Raw genomic sequence first — 18,725 nt, forward strand, 5'->3', positions numbered from 1 at the left:
TAACGTCTTAGTTGTCAAGGAGGAGAATCGTACAGTGATGTGCTTGGGGCTGAGCAACGGGGCAGTAGCAACAAACGTACCCACATGTCGGGCCAGGGTTTGGAAGACTCAAGATGAGATGCTATCTGCCTTCATGGCAATACAACTCAGTGTGTCGGAATATGATCGGGCGTGGCAGATTTATAGAGAGTGGAGTGAAGGTCCTGAAGACAGAGCGGTCACCAAAGTGTCCTGGTTATCTGGGACTTTGGACAATCAGTTGGCAAGTCCTTCCTCTCAACTCAAGACGGTAGCGACAATCAATGGCTTTTTCATGTCTGGGATACTAATTATCGCGGGTGCCTTCACTGTGGGGGTTATACTGGTTTTATTGTCCTACCCGAGTGCAGAACACGCCGGGTCGGGGATAAGCAAGTTGACTATTGACGGGACAAGAAGAGTATTGGCTATGTCATTGCTGACGAAGTACAACTGCGGCCTACAACCCAGAGTAGCTCCGTGTACTGTACTGATACAGACGGGGGAATGTACGGGTCACTTGGAGACTTCGTATTTGGAGGACTTGGAGCCAGTCCCCCTTGCGGCACTGGGTGGTGAAAGCAAGCTGGTGGTACTAGGGGGCGCGCCGAATCGTCCTAAAACAAGTATGTGTGGCAACTCAAACGACACGGCGGGGCCGCGGTACGTAAATTTACGTACATACAACTGGCGTACTCGTATGAGTACTCGTACGCCAGTTGTAGAGGTCCTGGGATCACAGGGAGACATCAGCAGTGGGAAGAAGGTAAGAACGGCTCTCAATATGGAATCAAGGGAACGGCATATGAAGACCTTGGGCAATGGACAGACGTTGACGAACAGAAAACGCGGTCGATTGTAAGACAAGTCAATTTGGACGGACTAGAGGAAGACGATTATGATATAGGTTTGCAATCTACGTTAGTTCGGTAGAGACCGACCTGACGGTGTTCCTGGGGGAGGCATTTGACTCGAACGAGCATCAGCGAGATGCAAAGATCGTGAGCGTTATACGAATTGGAGCTGGTCTGGCTCTCGCGGCGCGTAGTTTGGACTTGGCCGTGCGGTTGCGATATTGGGCAGTGGTACAGTAGGAGCACTGACGCCGAGCGAACTCAATCAATACCACTTGGATCAGCGTGAGCGCGGAGTGCAGAGAACGGCAACGGGTGCAGTGGCCCGCCCAGATCAAGGTAGAAACCAGAGGGTACCGGGGCAGGCGTCGACATTGGTCGGTCGTAATAAATGTTGGTTGGGAACTGGGTTTTTTTTCTGAGTGGTCCCTCGGGAGTTTTTTTCGTGTCTCTCCTCCGCGGCTTTCACCGCCGCCTCCAGAAACTTTTATTTCCCTCGGCGAACGCTTCCAGAAACGTCCAACCGTCAACCCTAAAAAAATAATATTGCATCCCAATTCAACCGTAGAATTTATTTGTAATGTTTTCAGAGAGGTGGGGTGCTCCCGCCGAATCAACGAGAGGCATGCCTGTCGGATCGAAATTGGAAGGGAGCTGTTGACAGCTGACAGCTGACAGAGTCGCGATCAGGAGAATACTGTAGGTCCTGCGCGGTCATCCGCTCCGAGACGTCTGACCCTGGCCCCGTCTCATTTTTGCCCCTGGTGTTGCGTCCATGACTCAGCTCGCCTGGTATGCCGTGTTGTAGCGCATTTTTATTCGTTTAAATATCATTGGTGCGCCACTGCCAACAGTGGACGAAGCATGATGGAATCGCTACGGGAAATACCTGTCACTGTAAGTCCAGTTATGCTTGTGACCACGTCTTTCCAAAACTTGCACGGACGTTTATAGTTTCGCCTAAAATTTCCGCAAACGTTTTGGCAATAGTTTGCCGATTCTTTTCGGTTTTGTGGAAAAGTGGCTCAGTTGGAAGATATCATTACAGCTAATCGAGCTGTTTACAAATTGCTTACGTATGTTTCTGAGTTTCGCAGAAAAAGTTGCTCAAACTTTCGGCAGCACTTTGGGAACCTTTGAAACTTCAGAAACATTCAGCAACCTTTTCAAAGATGCCGGATCGCATTACAGCTCCGATCGAGGGTGGATGGAAATATTCCATCATTGAGGCCTTGCTTGCAGGATCCAACAAGGTCCACCACCGGGACCAATGGGAGTGCCGTTTGAGGCGAATATCAGAAAAATCAATTGTCAACCAGGATTTTACGGAGCCATGAGCCCTGGTAGTTGGGACCAAAGTTGTATGGCTCTGGGTCACAGGCTCTGGTACCAGGGCCATTATTGGGACGTATTCTCCTGAATGCGACTCTGACATCAGGGAATCGCCGTGCCGCCTTCTGCGCGAAACAGCCCGGACGGAATGTGCCTGAGTACAGCCGGGCTGAAGGCCCGTCGACATCAACGCGCGAAAGGGAAGCATAAAGCGTGGATGGTCATGGATACCTGGGGCTGTGTGTTCGGAGGCCGTCGGGGAAAGGAATACTAAGGATGGCCGACGAGGAGGAAGGGGGATTGAGTAGATTCGGGTTTACGGCCGCTGCGTAGCTGGGCTATTTTAGTCTAGAGAGTGAGAAGCCTTCGGAAAGGAGGGGCATCGACCATTGGGAGTAAACGTCTGTTGAATAAAAATCATAATATTCTCCAATGTCATTTATGACCACCTTCTGTGTCCCTTTCATCATTTGCCGAGAGAGGGTCGACAGAAGCTGAGTCCGAATGAATCATGACTAGTGAGTGCATCCTTTCAACTTCACGATCCGGAACAGACTGAATTTCTTCAATGTCTTTACAATATCTTGATGCCTCGTTCAAGTTGAATTTCTCAATTCCATGAAAACCTTCAGGAATCCAACGGATAGATTTAGAGACGATGAATTTGTCTGATCCATAGCTCTCAATTTCTGGCAACATCCGTAGTACAACTTTGCTTCGCGCCCTTTTTTGCGACCTGCTGCAATGGGCGGTTTTGCTAACAACGAGTACTCTGTTGGCATGCGTGGTTGGCCTCGATGGCTGGTATAAAATGAATGACGAAGAGGAGGATTAATTAAGAACAATAAGTAAAGGGGTTCTGTCCTTATATTGAACAATTGGAGATGGAGTGCAAAGGGAATTGCAAATAGATATGATAGTCGGAGACACAGAACAAATATATGCCGAAGTGGTTTTTATTAGTTGATAAAAATAAAACTGCACAACAAAACATGTATAAATACTGCAGAGAGATAGCATCTGTGCTGGTTGCATGAGGCACGTTGAGCTAATTTGGCGTCAATTCATGACAGAGAGCAGCCTGGTAGGCGATTATTCCGAGAACTTTCATGCCCCTGTGCTACGGATAGTTTTCTAAACGTTGATGAAGAGGAATAATCCCTTTAGCTGTTGCAAGCGCTGTGAGATTGTAATGGGTCTGTCTCAGATGCGGAATGACGGACCGCAAGGACAGACTGTCCGTATCACAGTCTGTCCACAACAGTATTTAGGAGACGCGACGGCGACGACGAGTAAAGACCACCTCATGAGGATAACGATACATCACGGAACAGTACTTAAAGATGGGCTTTCTTTTCGTAGAATAACAAAACGGACATATTTGTATTACTGAACGTTAGAATTCGTTCGCAAATTTTACATTGATATTGTTTTGTGAAGGGATACAAGACAGCACATTGAACACCGTCTTTTCTCCAAAACGCAGCTATTGTGGGCTTTATAATTTCCGTACAACCAGTAATAGCAAGGGTACGCATATAGTACAGTGGTGGCAAAAACTATAGGACATTCGGGCTTCTTGGGCCCAATGGGTCCAATTATTAAGTAAACATGACATGCATTGCTGTGTATCTGGCACGTGCCGCGCTGAGTAAGAATATGAAAACAGAATAGAAAACGGGCAAGCGGTTACCAAGATATCCACCTTTACGCGACAAACACCCGGCCGGTATAGCCAATACTAATACATGTTCTTATCATAATGGTCCTGCGATATAGGCTGGCCCCCACTAGGTCCTGTTAATAGTAACGATATCCAATATTTATCTTTAGCTCACGTGCCACTTTTTGTCGCCCCCGCTATCGGTAACAGCAGTACCGTAATTAAATTCAAACTTCTCTACTGTTTGGAGTCGTCATCTTGAAATCTACGGTGAGCCCTATCTTTAGTTTCACCTCTTCCCCTCCACTCCTCTCCTCGCACAGAACTATGCCGCTTCTTGCACCTGTGCTAGGACTTTGCTAACCACCGGGGTTTGCCTTTCATCTACCAATTCAGACGCACTGTACTCAGCCGTGTTGCTCTACCTTCAACACGAATATGTTTTTAACTAACTATCCATTATACTTGTCATCACTTGTTTCCTCCGGGTTAGCGCCATCCCGAGCAACTCGCTTTCTTCTGCACAAAGTATGTCATACTAATGCTACTATTAGAGTATGTCTTTCCTTCAAGCTGTGTACTGCCTAGGATAGATAGCATTTGCTTTTTCTAGTTGCCCGTCGTTCTCTTAATCAAAAGCTTCTGGCATCGCCTATTCCTCTGGTGTTGGCCCTTCCTCTAGCGTTAGCCCTTCTTCTGGCATTGGCTCTTCCTCTGACGTGGCATCGAACTCCTCCCGTTCGATTTTGGTCCCGTCTTTTTCTTCTCTCATATCCTTCAACATGCTACCCAAAAACTCGTACAAGTCACAGTCATCCGAGAAGGCATCATTTCGGGTCGGGTAGTACCGCACATCTGGCTTAATTCCGAAGTTTTCTATTATGGCACCTTTACTCGTCCCGCTTCGGAAGAAGCGCACATATGCCATAGTGAACTCAGATTCCACCTTCTTTGTCTTTTGCGGGAATAACTCAGCAAGTTGAGAGTATCGATAAACGGAAGCGCCCCCAGCTCCAACGTTGTCCGATACACCGACTACACGCGAAAACCCATAGTCTTTTTGCAAGGACGTATACAAATCCCCGGCAGAGTAGCATATTCCATCCACCAGGGTTACCACAGGGCCAAAGTACGCCCGAGGAGCAAATCGTTCCCCGAACTCTGAAGAATATATGTCAACAGTTGGACCTGTGAACTGCTCACCAATAGCAAGTGATGTGTTTAGCGCGCGGATGACCGCGGGAAGCAGGATAAGTTCCTCCGCGGTCACATTTTTCGTGTCTGCCGACAGCAACAGGTCTTGCAGAAACTGGGACACTCGGAGTGTATTTGGGTTAGGCGGCACGGTCTCGCTTACTAGCGATTCAGCGAGCAACTTGACGTAGTCCCCATCTCCTCCTGCATTGGATCGAAGATCCATGATCAATCCGTTGAGGGGCATGAGGCGCAGGATGCGAGCAATTTCCAGAGCTAGCTCCAATGACACACTAGCTCCGAAATCTGGTATTACAAATCGACCGATCGGACCGGATTTGGTTAGAATCACTTCTGCGGTGAAGCGCTCAGTGAACTCGGATGAAACCTCGATTGGCACACGGCCGTTCTCGATGACTCGAGTAGTGATGTCTAACGGCTCTGCGGTAACTTCTTCGTACAACTTGCGCTTGTCCGCTTCGGAGAAAACCACACGATTGGGCCTTCCATGCAGTGGTTGATATGCAGCAGGATGCACTGCATGGGACATAGTGTCCGCGGCCTCTTGGGTGTAAAGTTTGGTAAAGAACCATGGGAGCGTGATCTATTTCCTGATTCCCTCTGATTTCAGATAAACTATATCGACAGTTGAACTGAAAGGAATAGGATCGAACGCTAGAGTTCGGAAGGACACCAGAAAAATGCCAGAATCGATCTGGGCTGCTAGGTTGGAGGCAGAAGAATTCTTACCGAGAGTGAGAACATACTTGTCGATGGGCACACCATCGATAAGGAGTAGCTCTGATCCGATACCAAAGGAAGAATTGGATGGTATGAGCTCTGCGAGCAAATCATTGACGATATACTGTCGTTGCCTGGATCCTTCCTCGAAAAACTTGGCGACGACGAAGCCAAGCGTGGCGACGGAAGTTCTCAACGGTTCCGGCGCGAGAAATACTGAATGATAGTCATCCATGAGTTGGAAGGCATTCATCATGTTCTCATGAAACTCGACATTGGTCAGTTCTTCGGTGATGTCAATGCTGTCCAGCGCGGCCGGAAAATCGATCTTGAGGAGGTTTTCATGTAGAAATCGGTGCGGGTTGACGTCCATGTAGATGGTTTTGACAGCGTCGATAACGTCGCGTTTGGCAGCGACGGAAAGTTTGTCAGCGTTAGCTTCCTCGATCAATTCGGACAAGGAGACAAACAACGGGGCGTCTTCGTCGTCGTGATCGTCGTCGTCGGTAATGTGACGAGCTGGATGCGGAATGGTGAAGCACACGCGATGGCGTGGGGCACATAAGCCTAGAAGTTTGGGATCATCAGTTGTGCAGTGCTTGCTGTGCTGGCAGCGGATGGAATGTGCAACACGGAAGGGTAAGAGAGTTACAAGGATAGGGAAAGTGGCACAACGGGCTACCATGATGAGATGGTTGTGTAAGAACGCTAATGCGGTAAAACAGATAGCTTAAAGAGAGCACATCTTGGCTTATAAACACGGCGACGGATATGGTCTTATGTTTTTGAAGGCGATGATTCCGCACCTTCCAGTATTTCAAGCACTGCAATCTGTTGATGTGCAAGGCATTGAGGAGGATGCCTAGGGCTGCCGAGATTGTTGCCCCGTTGCAACTAACGTCACGGTGATATCTGACAACTTCTACTTTGCAACTTTTCTAAAAGTACTCTAAAGAATATTCTAAAGTATCCCTGTTGTCCCTAATCACGCACTCTACTGTCCAGCAGTTTGTTCTCGATATCAGAGATACGGATGCTCGTAGTTATGAAAAGGGATGGCCAAATCTTTGTGGCGGAGAAGGACTCAACATACGCAACCATTGCCCTAACCTTTTCAATCTTCGTGCTCAAGGCTTTCTTGCCGTAATCATGTGTATTATCTCTTCTTGTGCTGCCGTACAATGTATTCATCTCGAGACACATAAACTATTTTTCTAACAAAAAATAGGATTATCAGTGTCGGCATGTGTCCCGGTTGGGAGGTGGAAAGGGATATGTGCTTGGAGCTGAACTGACAGAAAGGAGTAATTGCGTCATAAGGAAGCTTTTTTGTGAGATCGTGGAAGTGGGGGCTTCCGAAACCCCCAAAAAATATGCGGCTGCTCGTGGATTTGATGTGTCACGACAATTCGAACAATATTTATGCTTTTCATTCTCAACCTGAGACACTATAGAGAAACAGGTGCACAAGATATCTCATAACTTGGTGAGTCTCTCCCTCTTTGCAGCACTTGAACCCATAAGGATTCGAAAGCAACTGGGGTGTGCGTCTATGACGGACGTTTTTGGCAAAATGAAGACATTGGATTTGGAGGATTGATCTGTACTTGCCTGCTGTTGGTCGGTAACAATTAAATTAAGTTTAGACCGCAGAGAGGTGAGTGGGCATCAAAAGATTCTTGAAGGCGATTGCGCGGTAGTCTGGACAGCTGCATTGCTGGTGCGTCGGGGGGCGTGGAGATCTCAAACAAGTTTCGAGAAAACATAAATTCTTGTGGACCTGAGCGAATTCTTGGCGGATTTTCATGTGCACATCGTTGCCTCGTCATGTCAGTCCGTTTGCACGAAATGCATGCGTAAGTACGGTACCGCCAATAATTATAGCCGCACCCCACAAATATGCATTGCTGGTAAAGGAATCTTACTTTGCATAAAAAACTGCTTTGTCCTTGACGCATTCCTGCACGCCGAGTCCAAAACAATGCTCAGATTTTGGAACGCATCAATAGTTTGGAAGATATGCATCAAAAACCATTTATGGGGTGACAGTAATTATAGAGTACAGTGCTTCTAAACAACCATAACTCTGGTTCAGTACTTCGTAGGGCCACCCTTGGCCATCGCACAGTAAAAGCAACGTTTCTGCATGCTCCCTAATAACTTATCCAACGTCTCAGTGTTGATATTTTCCCAGCAGTCCATTATACATTCGAGTAGCTCATCGATATTATTAAACTGCCTTTCATGTGCGTACACTTTCCTTGCCAAGATCTCCCAAAGATTTTCTATAGGGTTGAGGTCAGGGGACTTGGCAGGCCAGTCCATAACGTGCACTTCCTCCTCTTCAAACCATTCGTAAACGCAATTAGCACGGTGTACAGCTGCACCATCTTGCATAAACGTCCAGCTAGAACCGAGCTCTTGATCAACAAAAGGAAGGAGATTAGTCTCGAGAGTCTGAATATACTTGAGCGCATTCTGCTTCCCTTCTAAAACGACCAAGTCACACTTCTTTTTCCCAGCAAACGCACCCCAAACCATCACCCAATCACCCCCTTGCTGCTGCGTTGAAAACCCCTTTCTATCCTTTCGTAAGTCATGCCAATGAAACGCGAAGCCGTCTGGTCCGTCGAGATTAAACTTCTTCTCGTCAGACCAGACTACATTTGCCCAATCACCAGGCATCCAGGTCACCTTATCTCGAGCCCAACTTTCTCGCGCGATTTTGTGGCGCGAAAGCATCATCGGTGCGCGTGCTATGCGCATATACCGAAGGGTAGGAGTGCTGCTGAGTATTGCACGCACGCCGCTGGACTTAACAGGGAGCTGGAGTGTCTTGACAAGTTCTGTTGATGTCATCTCTCCCTTGTGTGCCTCTCGGATCAGCGCCCTTTTTGCCTGCGCAGACAGCTTAGGCTTCCTCCCGCTCCTTTTTTTGTTCCGTAGAGCTCGGGGGCTTTCAAGTAGTTAGCTACTACTTTTTGCGGACCTGCCTAGATGCTTGGCAATGCGGCGTATCGACCACTGAGCATCATGCAGGCCCGCACTTTTTCCTTTTTCTTCAGCCGTTAAGGATTTACCGCGCGGCATAATTGGGGGGTCTGTTAGGTACTTTTTTACACGGAAGGCTGCTTGTGTTGAAGCGTATTGTATTGGGCTTTTAACGCGCTAAAGAACGCGGCAAGGAGTCTTTCGGTTGCCGAGTTCTTGGCGCGAGAATGTACTGTACTCTATACTTAATGTCACCCCATGAATACACATGTATTAATATCTGCAAAAGTATTTATGCTTTGCAAAATCTGATTGCAGATTCGGACTCAGCACGCATTGTTTTATCAAGAATGTTGTTGTTTTTATGCAACGTGTGCTGCGTGCCACAGCACGGCACAACTTGGGGGTGCGGCTATAAATAATGGCGGTCCTGTATGTCCGGCCAAAGCACCATGAAGTTGGTGTACATGTTCTCTTTCCAGGCTGTGGAGGATTGTTGTCATGATTCCCATGTACACCTGTCACACGAACACACGCACGCCAGGTGTCCACCCTAGAGACGGCGCCTCCGCCGCCGTCCTTCTTAGTGCACCGACCTCTAGCCTCAGAAAACATTGGACCATCGTTCCTTGCACCACAGGTTATGGTCCCGAATCGCAAACCCACCCTGCAACACGATCGCAGACCGCCCCTTCGAAGATCACAACGTCACTCACCCGGCGTCACAACCCCTGCACCACGCGGCAACACCCCCGCCAGCCTGCAGTACACCCCTCCACCAACTAACTCTGCCTCCGCATCGCTCCCCCTCGTCGAGCGTCACACCGCAGATCGTCCCAACCCAGTCCTGCCAGTCCCGCCTCCGTCACCACACGTCGAGCGCCGCCTCGCAGCACTTACCACCCCCCACACTTCCCCATCCCCGCACCGCACCACCCCCGCGAGCCCCACCACGCAACCCTCTCTCACACCACCGCCGTCCCCCCCCCACCCATCCCATGGATCCACACGAGGAAACCGCCACTCCCAATCGGCGCCCCTCCCCCTTCTACGGACACCTACCCGTACTCCTCCCAGAAGGAACCAACTTTCCCATATGGAGACAAGCACTTCGAGACATCGCCGTTATCAATGACGCGCAACATGCGCTTGATCCCTCACACACACCCCCACAGGACCCTGCACAACAGGCCAAGCACACAAAGGACTGCGCCTCAATGCGTATGTTGATTACGAACAGTCTCTCACAGGACCTAGCGGAAACAACCGACCTAACCTTCGACGCTTCACCAGCCGAGCTACTGTCAAAAATCGAAACCCACTTTACGGACAGCTCCCCTACAACTCATCTACTCCTAAGGCAGGAAGCCGACCGCCTTCGCCTCACCACCGACACCACAGTCGACGAGTACATAAAAAGACACAGAACGCTACGTATGCGTATGCGTCTAGCAAAATACCCAAACATATCTGCCGACGAAACAGTAACCGTCGATGCCATTATCAAAGGCCTAGAACACCATAACGCCTTCAAACATTTACCCGACACATGGGCTGAGAACGCGTCCGTCCCGACCTCAATCCAGGCGATCCAACAACGCGTCAACTCAGTACAAGCCCGAACAGCAGCCCGGCAAGACAACAAACTACTCGCCCCCCAAGGCCTTAGGACCCCCGATCCCCGCCCGACCAAGCGTGAACCCCAAACTCGCCCACGAGGGCGGAACAGGGGACGCCCATACCCCCGGGGACAGTGGTACAACACGCAATACACACCCCAAATGCGACCCCCAACTCCGTACCAAATACAGACACCCCAACACTGGCAAACACCCCCGCCCTGGCCAATGCAGCCCGCCCCTGTCGTAGCACCAACGAAACGTCTCCCAACACGCCGCACAACCAAAACCCAACATGCAGCGGCGGGCAGTACCAATGCCCTCTCCAATGAGCTACAAGCTTTTCAGTCCGAAATACAGACAGATTCCGACGGTATGAAATATATCCTTGATTCCGGAGCCAACCCAACACACGTGACAAATGCCGCCCCCGGAATGCGCCCCCTGCCCAGACGCATCATAACTAACACCGCGACATCATTCACCTCGTCCGCGACTCACTCGGGTCCCCTACAGATCCCGACGAACAAGAATAAGACCCTCACCTTGACCGCCATTGCAAATCCCGCCATACGCCAAAACCTGTTATCCGTCCATGACATTGCAACACGGTACGGAGCTGTCATCTTCAGACCTTATGACGCCGCCATCCTAGCAACCAACACGAAGCCCCCACAGATTATTGCCACAGCCTCAGTTAAAAAAGGACTGTACGTCCTCCGCCCACCAAACCACCCCCTTAACCATGCGCATGCTACACGTACAGCCCGGAAGACACACACCCCACAAAAAAACCACGGCCTCCCGTCGTCGAGCCCCCATCTCAACCACAATTCCCACCCCTCCCCGCCCTGCACCAGCAGCACCCCCACTGCCGACCCCCACAAGGCAACCCACCCCCATGCACACCATGCACAACCCCGCCCCGCTGCCGCCCACCCCCCGTGGCGCTGCCCTGGATCATGCCTTCCACCACTGGCACATGATCCTAAACCATGTCCGCCCTGCCACTATACAAACCATGGCACTGAAGGGCCTCCTGCCAAACATACCACCTTCCCTGGCGAGATATGCACCCAAGATCACGTGCCCCAGCTGCGCACACGCAAAACAAAGGCTCCGCCCCCACAAACCCACGGTCCATACATACCCCGCTGGCTTCTCCCTCAGCAGCGATATATACGGACCCATTGCCCCCACGTCCCGCCAAGGAAACAAGTATGTTCTAACAGTACTCGGCACAACCACACGGTACTTTATTACCGACTTTATGCCCTCCCGAGCACAAACCCCGCAACGCCTCGACTATATCCTAACCACTATCAAGGAGAACACAGGACATTCACCACGAGTCCTCCGCACAGATAACGCACTAGAATATATGTCAGCAACTGCCATACAGACATACCACAACCAGCGCACACGGCATTCCACCACCATCCCCTATACCCCTCAAGAGAACAGCCTTGCCGAAAGGATAAACAGCACGCTTCTCAACGCGGCACGGGCTGCACTTCACCACAGTGGCCTCGGCCACCACCACTGGGAAGACGCGATCAGAGATGCGACATTTAAATATAATCACACAATGCACCACGGCACCAAAGAACTCCCCACCACTAAATGGCACAACGCAACCCCCACCATCTCCCAATTCCACATATTCGGCCAGCTGGGCACCACACCCGACCCGCGACAACGTGCAACAATTCCGAAGCTACAATCAAGATCACGTACAGTACGGTACCTGCACCCCCATGACGACACACACATCACCGTCATAGACGCCGCCACCTCAAAAAACCATCGTATACGAACAGTGGACTTCCACCCCTACCATGCCTCGCGAGATCCAACGGCAACCACCGTAGCTGCGTTCAAGGCCTTTACCCCGCATAAGACGCCAATGAACATCTCTATATCAACACCTGCCCCCCTCAACCGAGAACAGGCCAAGAAATATCCTGACGCACCACTCTGGGCAGAGGCCCACGATAAAGAACTTGACGCACTCGACAAAAAGAAGGTAATCAAATGGACCCCCAACAAGCACCTCCCGCCCAAAACACGCCTCATCCCCCTCACCATGGGATATCGCTATAAGTGCGACGAAAACGGCGACATCGTCAAACGCAAAGCACGATGTGCTGCACGCGGGGACACCACGCTCCCCCACGTCCATTACGACCCCAACCGTACCACGACCTACATGGCCGATAAGTCCTCCGTGCGCCTCTTATTTGCAATGGCCGCAGCACACAAGCTACACATGGAGCATATAGATATCGAAGCTGCCTACCTACACGAAAAATTCCACCACAGTGGAAAACAGCCAGTGTATGTACGCCAACACCCCCGTTTTGACGGGACATACAAACATCCCTGCAAAGGAGGCAAGCTCCTCCAAAACCTTTACGGCACACCACAAGCAGGCTACACGTATCTCACTGCCGTCTTCGCCCTCCTCCACCGTCACGGATTTCGCTACTCAGAAGCCGACACATGCCTGTTCCACAAAATATCCCGCAACGCGGCAACCTTTGTGGCCATAAGCATGGACGACTTCACGATTGCAGCCACCTCCACTAAGCTCCTCAACGACTTCGCAAAAATACTCGCAACGGCGTACACCATAAAACGCCTAGGAGAACCCAAGACGCTGCTCGGATAGACTGTACACAAATCTCGCGACGGCGCCCGCCACATCTCCCAGCCCACCGCTATAGCAACCATCCTCCGTAAATGCGAGATGCACGTCGCAAACAGCAAGCCAACTCCGTACCAAGACGGAATTCGACTGCACGGCCCCACCCCCGAGGACGAACCCCTGAACAAGCAGGCCAAAGAGTACCAACAAATAGTTGGTGATCTGCGCTACATCGCAGACTCGACCCGTCCTGACATTTATTTTGTTGTGAATCGTCTCTCAGTCGCCTCTAAGGCTCCTACACAGCGCCATTGGAATGCCTTGAAGCGCGTTCTGCGCTACCTTCGACACACGCCCAATCACGGGCTATTCTTTCCCGCCGCGCAGCACAAGCTGCACCCCAACACACCCGCCCCAAACCCCATTTCATCAGCATCGCTCCTCACCACGTACTCCGACGCCGACCATTCTGCAAACGTAACAGATCGCAAGTCGATCTCAGGCATCATCCACCTGTACAACTGCACACCCATCTGCTGGAGCTCCCTCAAGCAGAAAATAACCGCCCTCTCCACCTGCGAAGCGGAGTATATCGCAGCCACAGCGGCAGTACAACAAACTGCATGGCTTCGCAGGATCCTCGGCGACATGCGCATGCTCAGCCCCAGCCCCACCCCTTTTTTCATGGACAACCAGTCCGCCCTCCGGGTCGCACGCAACACCGGCCCCACAAAGAGACGCAAGTACATCGACTTGCGTCATCATTACTTGTCGCACAACGCCAAGAAAGGACACATCAAAATGTCCCATGTCCTCAGCGCAGACATGCTCGCCAACATCCTGACCAAGCCGCTCAGGACCGACCCCTTCCGCAACCTCACGGCGCAAATCAAAGTCACACCCCCGCCCCCGCCTACACATCCAGGCCGCGACCACACAGCGACAGGGGGAGTGTCATGATTCCCATGTCTGATTTCTGTCTCTGTATGGTCGCTTTGCCTCTCTCTCATGATTCCTGTCATGATTCCCATGTACACCTGTCACACGCACACACGCACGCCAGGTGTCCACCCTAGAGACGGCGCCTCCGCCGCCGCCCTTCTTAGTGCACCGACCTCTAGCCTCAGTAAACATCGGACCATCGTTCCTTGCACCACAATTTTCAAGGCCAAATGGACATTCAGTAATGTTGAAAGTAGAAAATCTCATTCAAGATTCCTTTCTTGATGAAGTTATTTGGGCAAAATGTATTCGGCCTGCATGTGGTGGACTACACCTATCCCTGTATAGATACAGAAGACTATACAGAATGGCCAACACGAAAATAGACTCCGCACCAAGATGGCTGGTCCCCCACGTTGACCGATTGGCATCGAATGGCATCGTACATCGCGGTGCTGTGGAGGTTTCTCGAGAAATATCGCTGAAGAAAGTACTGGCTGAGAACGACGAATATTCCAGGCAGTACAAGCTCACATCCGTCGTCCGTCGCACAGACCAAAAAGTCCATTCGGCTGTTTCGAAACGGATATCTTCAATAGATATGTAACATGGACAACCTGCGCAAATGAGGAAATTAAAAACTTTTATTTCTACACCAGCCCAGATATCCCTAATGCCGTATTTTAGTGATCACTATAGTGATCACAGCTTTTGAAAAGACAGTACTTCGGCGCATGAAATGCTTTCTGAGATCTGAGAAAACAACCGTGTTCCTGACGTTGTGTGTGACCACTCTGCAAAGTTTCAATGACATTCGGGCAAAGCTGGGTCGTCAGACTCTTTTCCGGGGGCGTGAAAAAGGCCTATCGATCACTATAGTGATCATTTGGCCTCTTGTTTTTACTCCTACGACACGACTTGTTAAGTTCCCAAACTACCGTGAAGAAGTATTACTCTTTAACTGAAACGACGTCGACGGGTCGGACGCTCATTACTGCTACCTCCCCAATCTGATCTGAGTCTCGTATATCCCTCACATGAGGTACTTGGCTCTGCAGTCGCTGTTTGGTTCACAGGGTCGCCATTCCTACTCCGTTCATCCACTGCAATGGTTAACGTCGGGATTTGACGAAGTTTTAACTCCTTTGCAGTGTGCCAGATACTCCAACAACTCTTTCGCAATCCTGCATACGTCCTGGTACACAAAGGCGCGGCACAAAGATTGCAAGTGTAAGTTATTCGGTGACCCCTCCACGGTCCCCCATTCTACCCACACAACGCACAATACAACACTCGAACTTGTTTAGGACTGTGCCCTCGCACAGATAGTCGAAGTGCAGTGCCATCAACACCATTAAAAAACAATAAACGTTTCCTCTTTCGGGCGTGTGCTACTGCAATTAACCTTTTAACTTCATCTGGCGCAACGATCTCTTCAGATCCAGCAATTAGCTCCTCCACTTGAATGTTTGCGGCATGGGAAAGGAGCTCTTGCGAGACTTCAAGCATAAAATCCGCAGTAGCTTGAACCTTGTTGAGCATGTTTCGGTAGCTCTCTAGACTCTGAAAAGCTTGTTCAGATACAAGCAAGTCTTGTCTTTCAAACATACGCCACCCGAAGAACGCGTTTATAGCCAGAGTCTTGATTGTCTGCGAGACAATCTTTTGCTCCCACTTGAAATGGGAGGTTGAACTTCGCAGAATCGCCCTTTGCTGTGTTGCGCCATCAACGCCCGCCTTCGTTTTGGAGTAGAAACTTTGCGAAGCATGCTGGAAAGGTTCAATGGGACAAAAGCGCCCTTGTCTCTCACATTCCCATCAATTATCTGCCAAAACTTCAGTGTGCTGGATACAGTTTGTCTGTAATCTACATGGACGAACGCCAGTGTCGCAACGTTTGTTTCGTAAGCCCAAGAAACAATGGGACCTGCAGTTGAGACCAACACGGCTTCAGCAACCTGTAGAACAGCAGCAGGAAATCTAATAATAACTGTGTATAGGATTCCAGTCTCGGCGGCGCAAACGTAAATGGCAAATCTCAATCGCAGTACAACAAGTTGGTGCAGTACTTGTGCCATGTGTTCGCGAGGCACGTACTTGCGAAAGGTTTCATCACCAACCTCACATCGGACAATATCCGGGGAAGATAATCGCACAGCTTCTCCCAGACTTATAGGTGATACCCTCGTCTTGATTTCCACAGAAGCACACACAACCACCTCACCCGCATCGTTTGTTATCCCTTCCCCATCGCCCTCCCACTCTTCAAAAGACTGCATGTTAATAAGGGCAAGTGCTCCCGGCGAGCAAGCTAGATACCGTGCGTCTTTCAACGCCAACATCCCAACCTCAAACAAGCCCTTCGCAAATTGCATCGCTCTCAGTGCACTTAGCACGTCATTCTCATTAGCTGTCCCCCTCATCATAGGCTCAGTCGAAACTTTCGAACTGAACCACCCCTTGTAGAATAGATCGAACCATTGTTGTTCCGTCTTTCCTTCGCCCTCTTGCTCCGATAGCAAACCCAAGCTTGACCGAACTGCTCCACTTGACAGCAGAACAATTCCAGCGTTGGTACCAGTAATACGGAATTGACGGAGAACGAACCAGTCGGCGCAGCGCTGTCCAATGGTGAGAACTTGACAATTCTCCCGTATAGTATCCTCAACAAATGCTTTCAAGGAATGAGTGGCATCTTGTTCGTTTTCACTTTTCGCGAACCAAGTGGTTGGCATTTTAGTGCCTGTCTTTGGCACAGCTATCCAGGTATTGAGACTCTGCTGCACACCCGTTGGAACTGTGTACATAAACCGCAACACTTTGGAGAACTTGTCAGTCCCACGTTCCCTCACCGCTACAGCCGTCGTTCTCCTCTGTCCAACGCGTGAACCACTTGAACCGGCAGTCTTGGTAGCGAAGAAGGCCTCCAGTCCTAGGCCAGGGTCGTCATAAATAACGAACGCCGTCCTCCTGTCGTACCATACGGACGCACCGCCTCCACCGCCATTAGATGCCTCCCCAAAGTCTTCGTCATCAACGACAACAGCTCCATCAATATCCCCAACAGAAGCTGCCCCGTCTCCGTTTGAAACTCCTCCGCCCCCCTCAGTACCTTGCACCGGGTCTTCAGTAATTTCTTCCTGCAAATCATCCCTGCAAGGGTCCAAGTACGATTTTCCAACAAAGGGGTGAACACGCAGCAAATGGTCAGGCATAACAAAAACAGATCCTATTGCATGCTCCATCATTATCTGAATGAAGGCCTCCTTGCCATACCCTCTATCGGCCGTTACAATGCATCCGGTTAAAGCCTCCTCCCCGCGTCCGTCCATCAAAGTTGTAAACAACTTTCGCACTGAGTCCGTCTGTGCTTCCCCCCGACGCCGAAATCTTATCGCAAGCACAATACGAAATAGGGCGTCAGCAACGGCATCAGCCGAATGGCCCTCTCTGTCCGCTTTCCATGCACTGAGCATCTTGACTTGATTATCGCTGGCCCTTGTTCCATAAAGTTCATTGTCCAGCGTAGCTAATAAATGAAAAGGGGAGAAGAACACCTTCCTTGTTTCCCTGAACGCAATGGCCTCGAACTCAGACAAATGTCTAGTTTGGTCCCGTTGGGCACTCCATTGTGTTGATCCTTCTGCACCCCTTCCAGTCGCAGAGTGAGCCAAGACATGAGCAGCGATGAATCTAATCCGTTCCAGAGACGGCGGCGTACTTCTAGCTTGCCGCAACACAGAGATAGTCTTATCGAAGCTCAGCCCAGTTGTGTGAGACAACAAGAGGACTGCCACATACTTGTACATGTCTGGCAGGGTTACGATATCTGGGTCCAAATTCTTTAGCACGATGAGCTCGTTAAGCCAGCCCATCAGATGGTTTAGCAGACCGTTCATCAGAAGCACCGTAAATCCCGAACGAGTAGGCGCGATGTTCCGAACACTGCATTCCAAACGCATTCTTTCCACGGCGCCACTGCACAGCATACGTGCTTTTTGCTGAATAACTGCGTGGGCAAATTCCTTCTCCATCATAACCGTGGTGCAGTTAGTTGCACTTATCACCCATCCTTCACTTGGGTCAACACCTCGATCAAAACGTCTTCCACGGCCCCTCCCTTTGCTCCGACCCCTAGCCCTTGAGGTGCCTCTACCTCCCTACCCTGTTCCATCTCCCGCTCCGACAACTCCACCACTCGTACTAGCCCTTCCTCGCCACGGAGCCCTTCCTCGTGATCCTCTGCCCCTCCCACGACCACTCCTTGTTATACCCCGCCCGCTACCCCTTCCCCAGTCCCAGAGTCAGTAGGTTGACCTTCTGTAGTCGTTATCACGCTAGATTGAACAGTCAGCAAATCTGCTACAGCATGGGTTTCAGTCGGTTGAATGGAACTACGCTCGCGAATGGGTATGGTAGTAGCTCTAGTCCGCTCGCCAGAAGGGGTTTGGCTGGTGCCTTCAGGAGGGCTTGGAGGGGATGTGAAATGATTGTTATCTTCAGGGCTAGTGACTGTAGCCATGTGGGTAGAGGTCCTGGTGGAACTGGCCGTACCTCAGCCCGACCTCAACCGACTTCCAGACTTGAAAATCCGGGTGAATCCAAAAAGGATGCAGTTTAAGGATTGGGAAGACTGACAGTGAACGGAACACTTTAACAGAAGCCAGAGGGGCACAATTGCGACCATTTTTGAGGGCCTACTGATCAGTATAGTGATCAGTAGA

At 50.4% G+C, this 18,725-nt stretch overlaps 3 protein-coding genes across 3 annotated transcripts; 1 reads left to right on the plus strand and 2 right to left on the minus strand.

The window, feature by feature from the left end:
- Positions 1-313: 313 nt before the first annotated feature.
- CHC_T00001684001 (hypothetical protein) lies at positions 314-880 on the plus strand. Its single transcript, XM_005712527.1, has one exon. It carries the CDS (start codon positions 314-316, stop codon positions 878-880), a length of 567 nt encoding a protein of 188 aa, XP_005712584.1.
- Positions 881-5,665: 4,785 nt separating this feature from the next.
- On the minus strand, positions 5,666-6,487 carry CHC_T00001685001 (hypothetical protein). Its single transcript, XM_005712528.1, has one exon. It carries the CDS (start codon positions 6,485-6,487, stop codon positions 5,666-5,668), a length of 822 nt encoding a protein of 273 aa, XP_005712585.1.
- Positions 6,488-7,893: 1,406 nt separating this feature from the next.
- Positions 7,894-8,487, minus strand: CHC_T00001686001 (hypothetical protein). Its single transcript, XM_005712529.1, has one exon. It carries the CDS (start codon positions 8,485-8,487, stop codon positions 7,894-7,896), a length of 594 nt encoding a protein of 197 aa, XP_005712586.1.
- Positions 8,488-18,725: the final 10,238 nt, after the last annotated feature.

This window comes from Chondrus crispus, genomic scaffold (assembly GCF_000350225.1).
Source record: "Chondrus crispus Stackhouse genomic scaffold, scaffold_109, whole genome shotgun sequence".
NCBI lineage: Eukaryota > Rhodophyta > Florideophyceae > Gigartinales > Gigartinaceae > Chondrus > Chondrus crispus.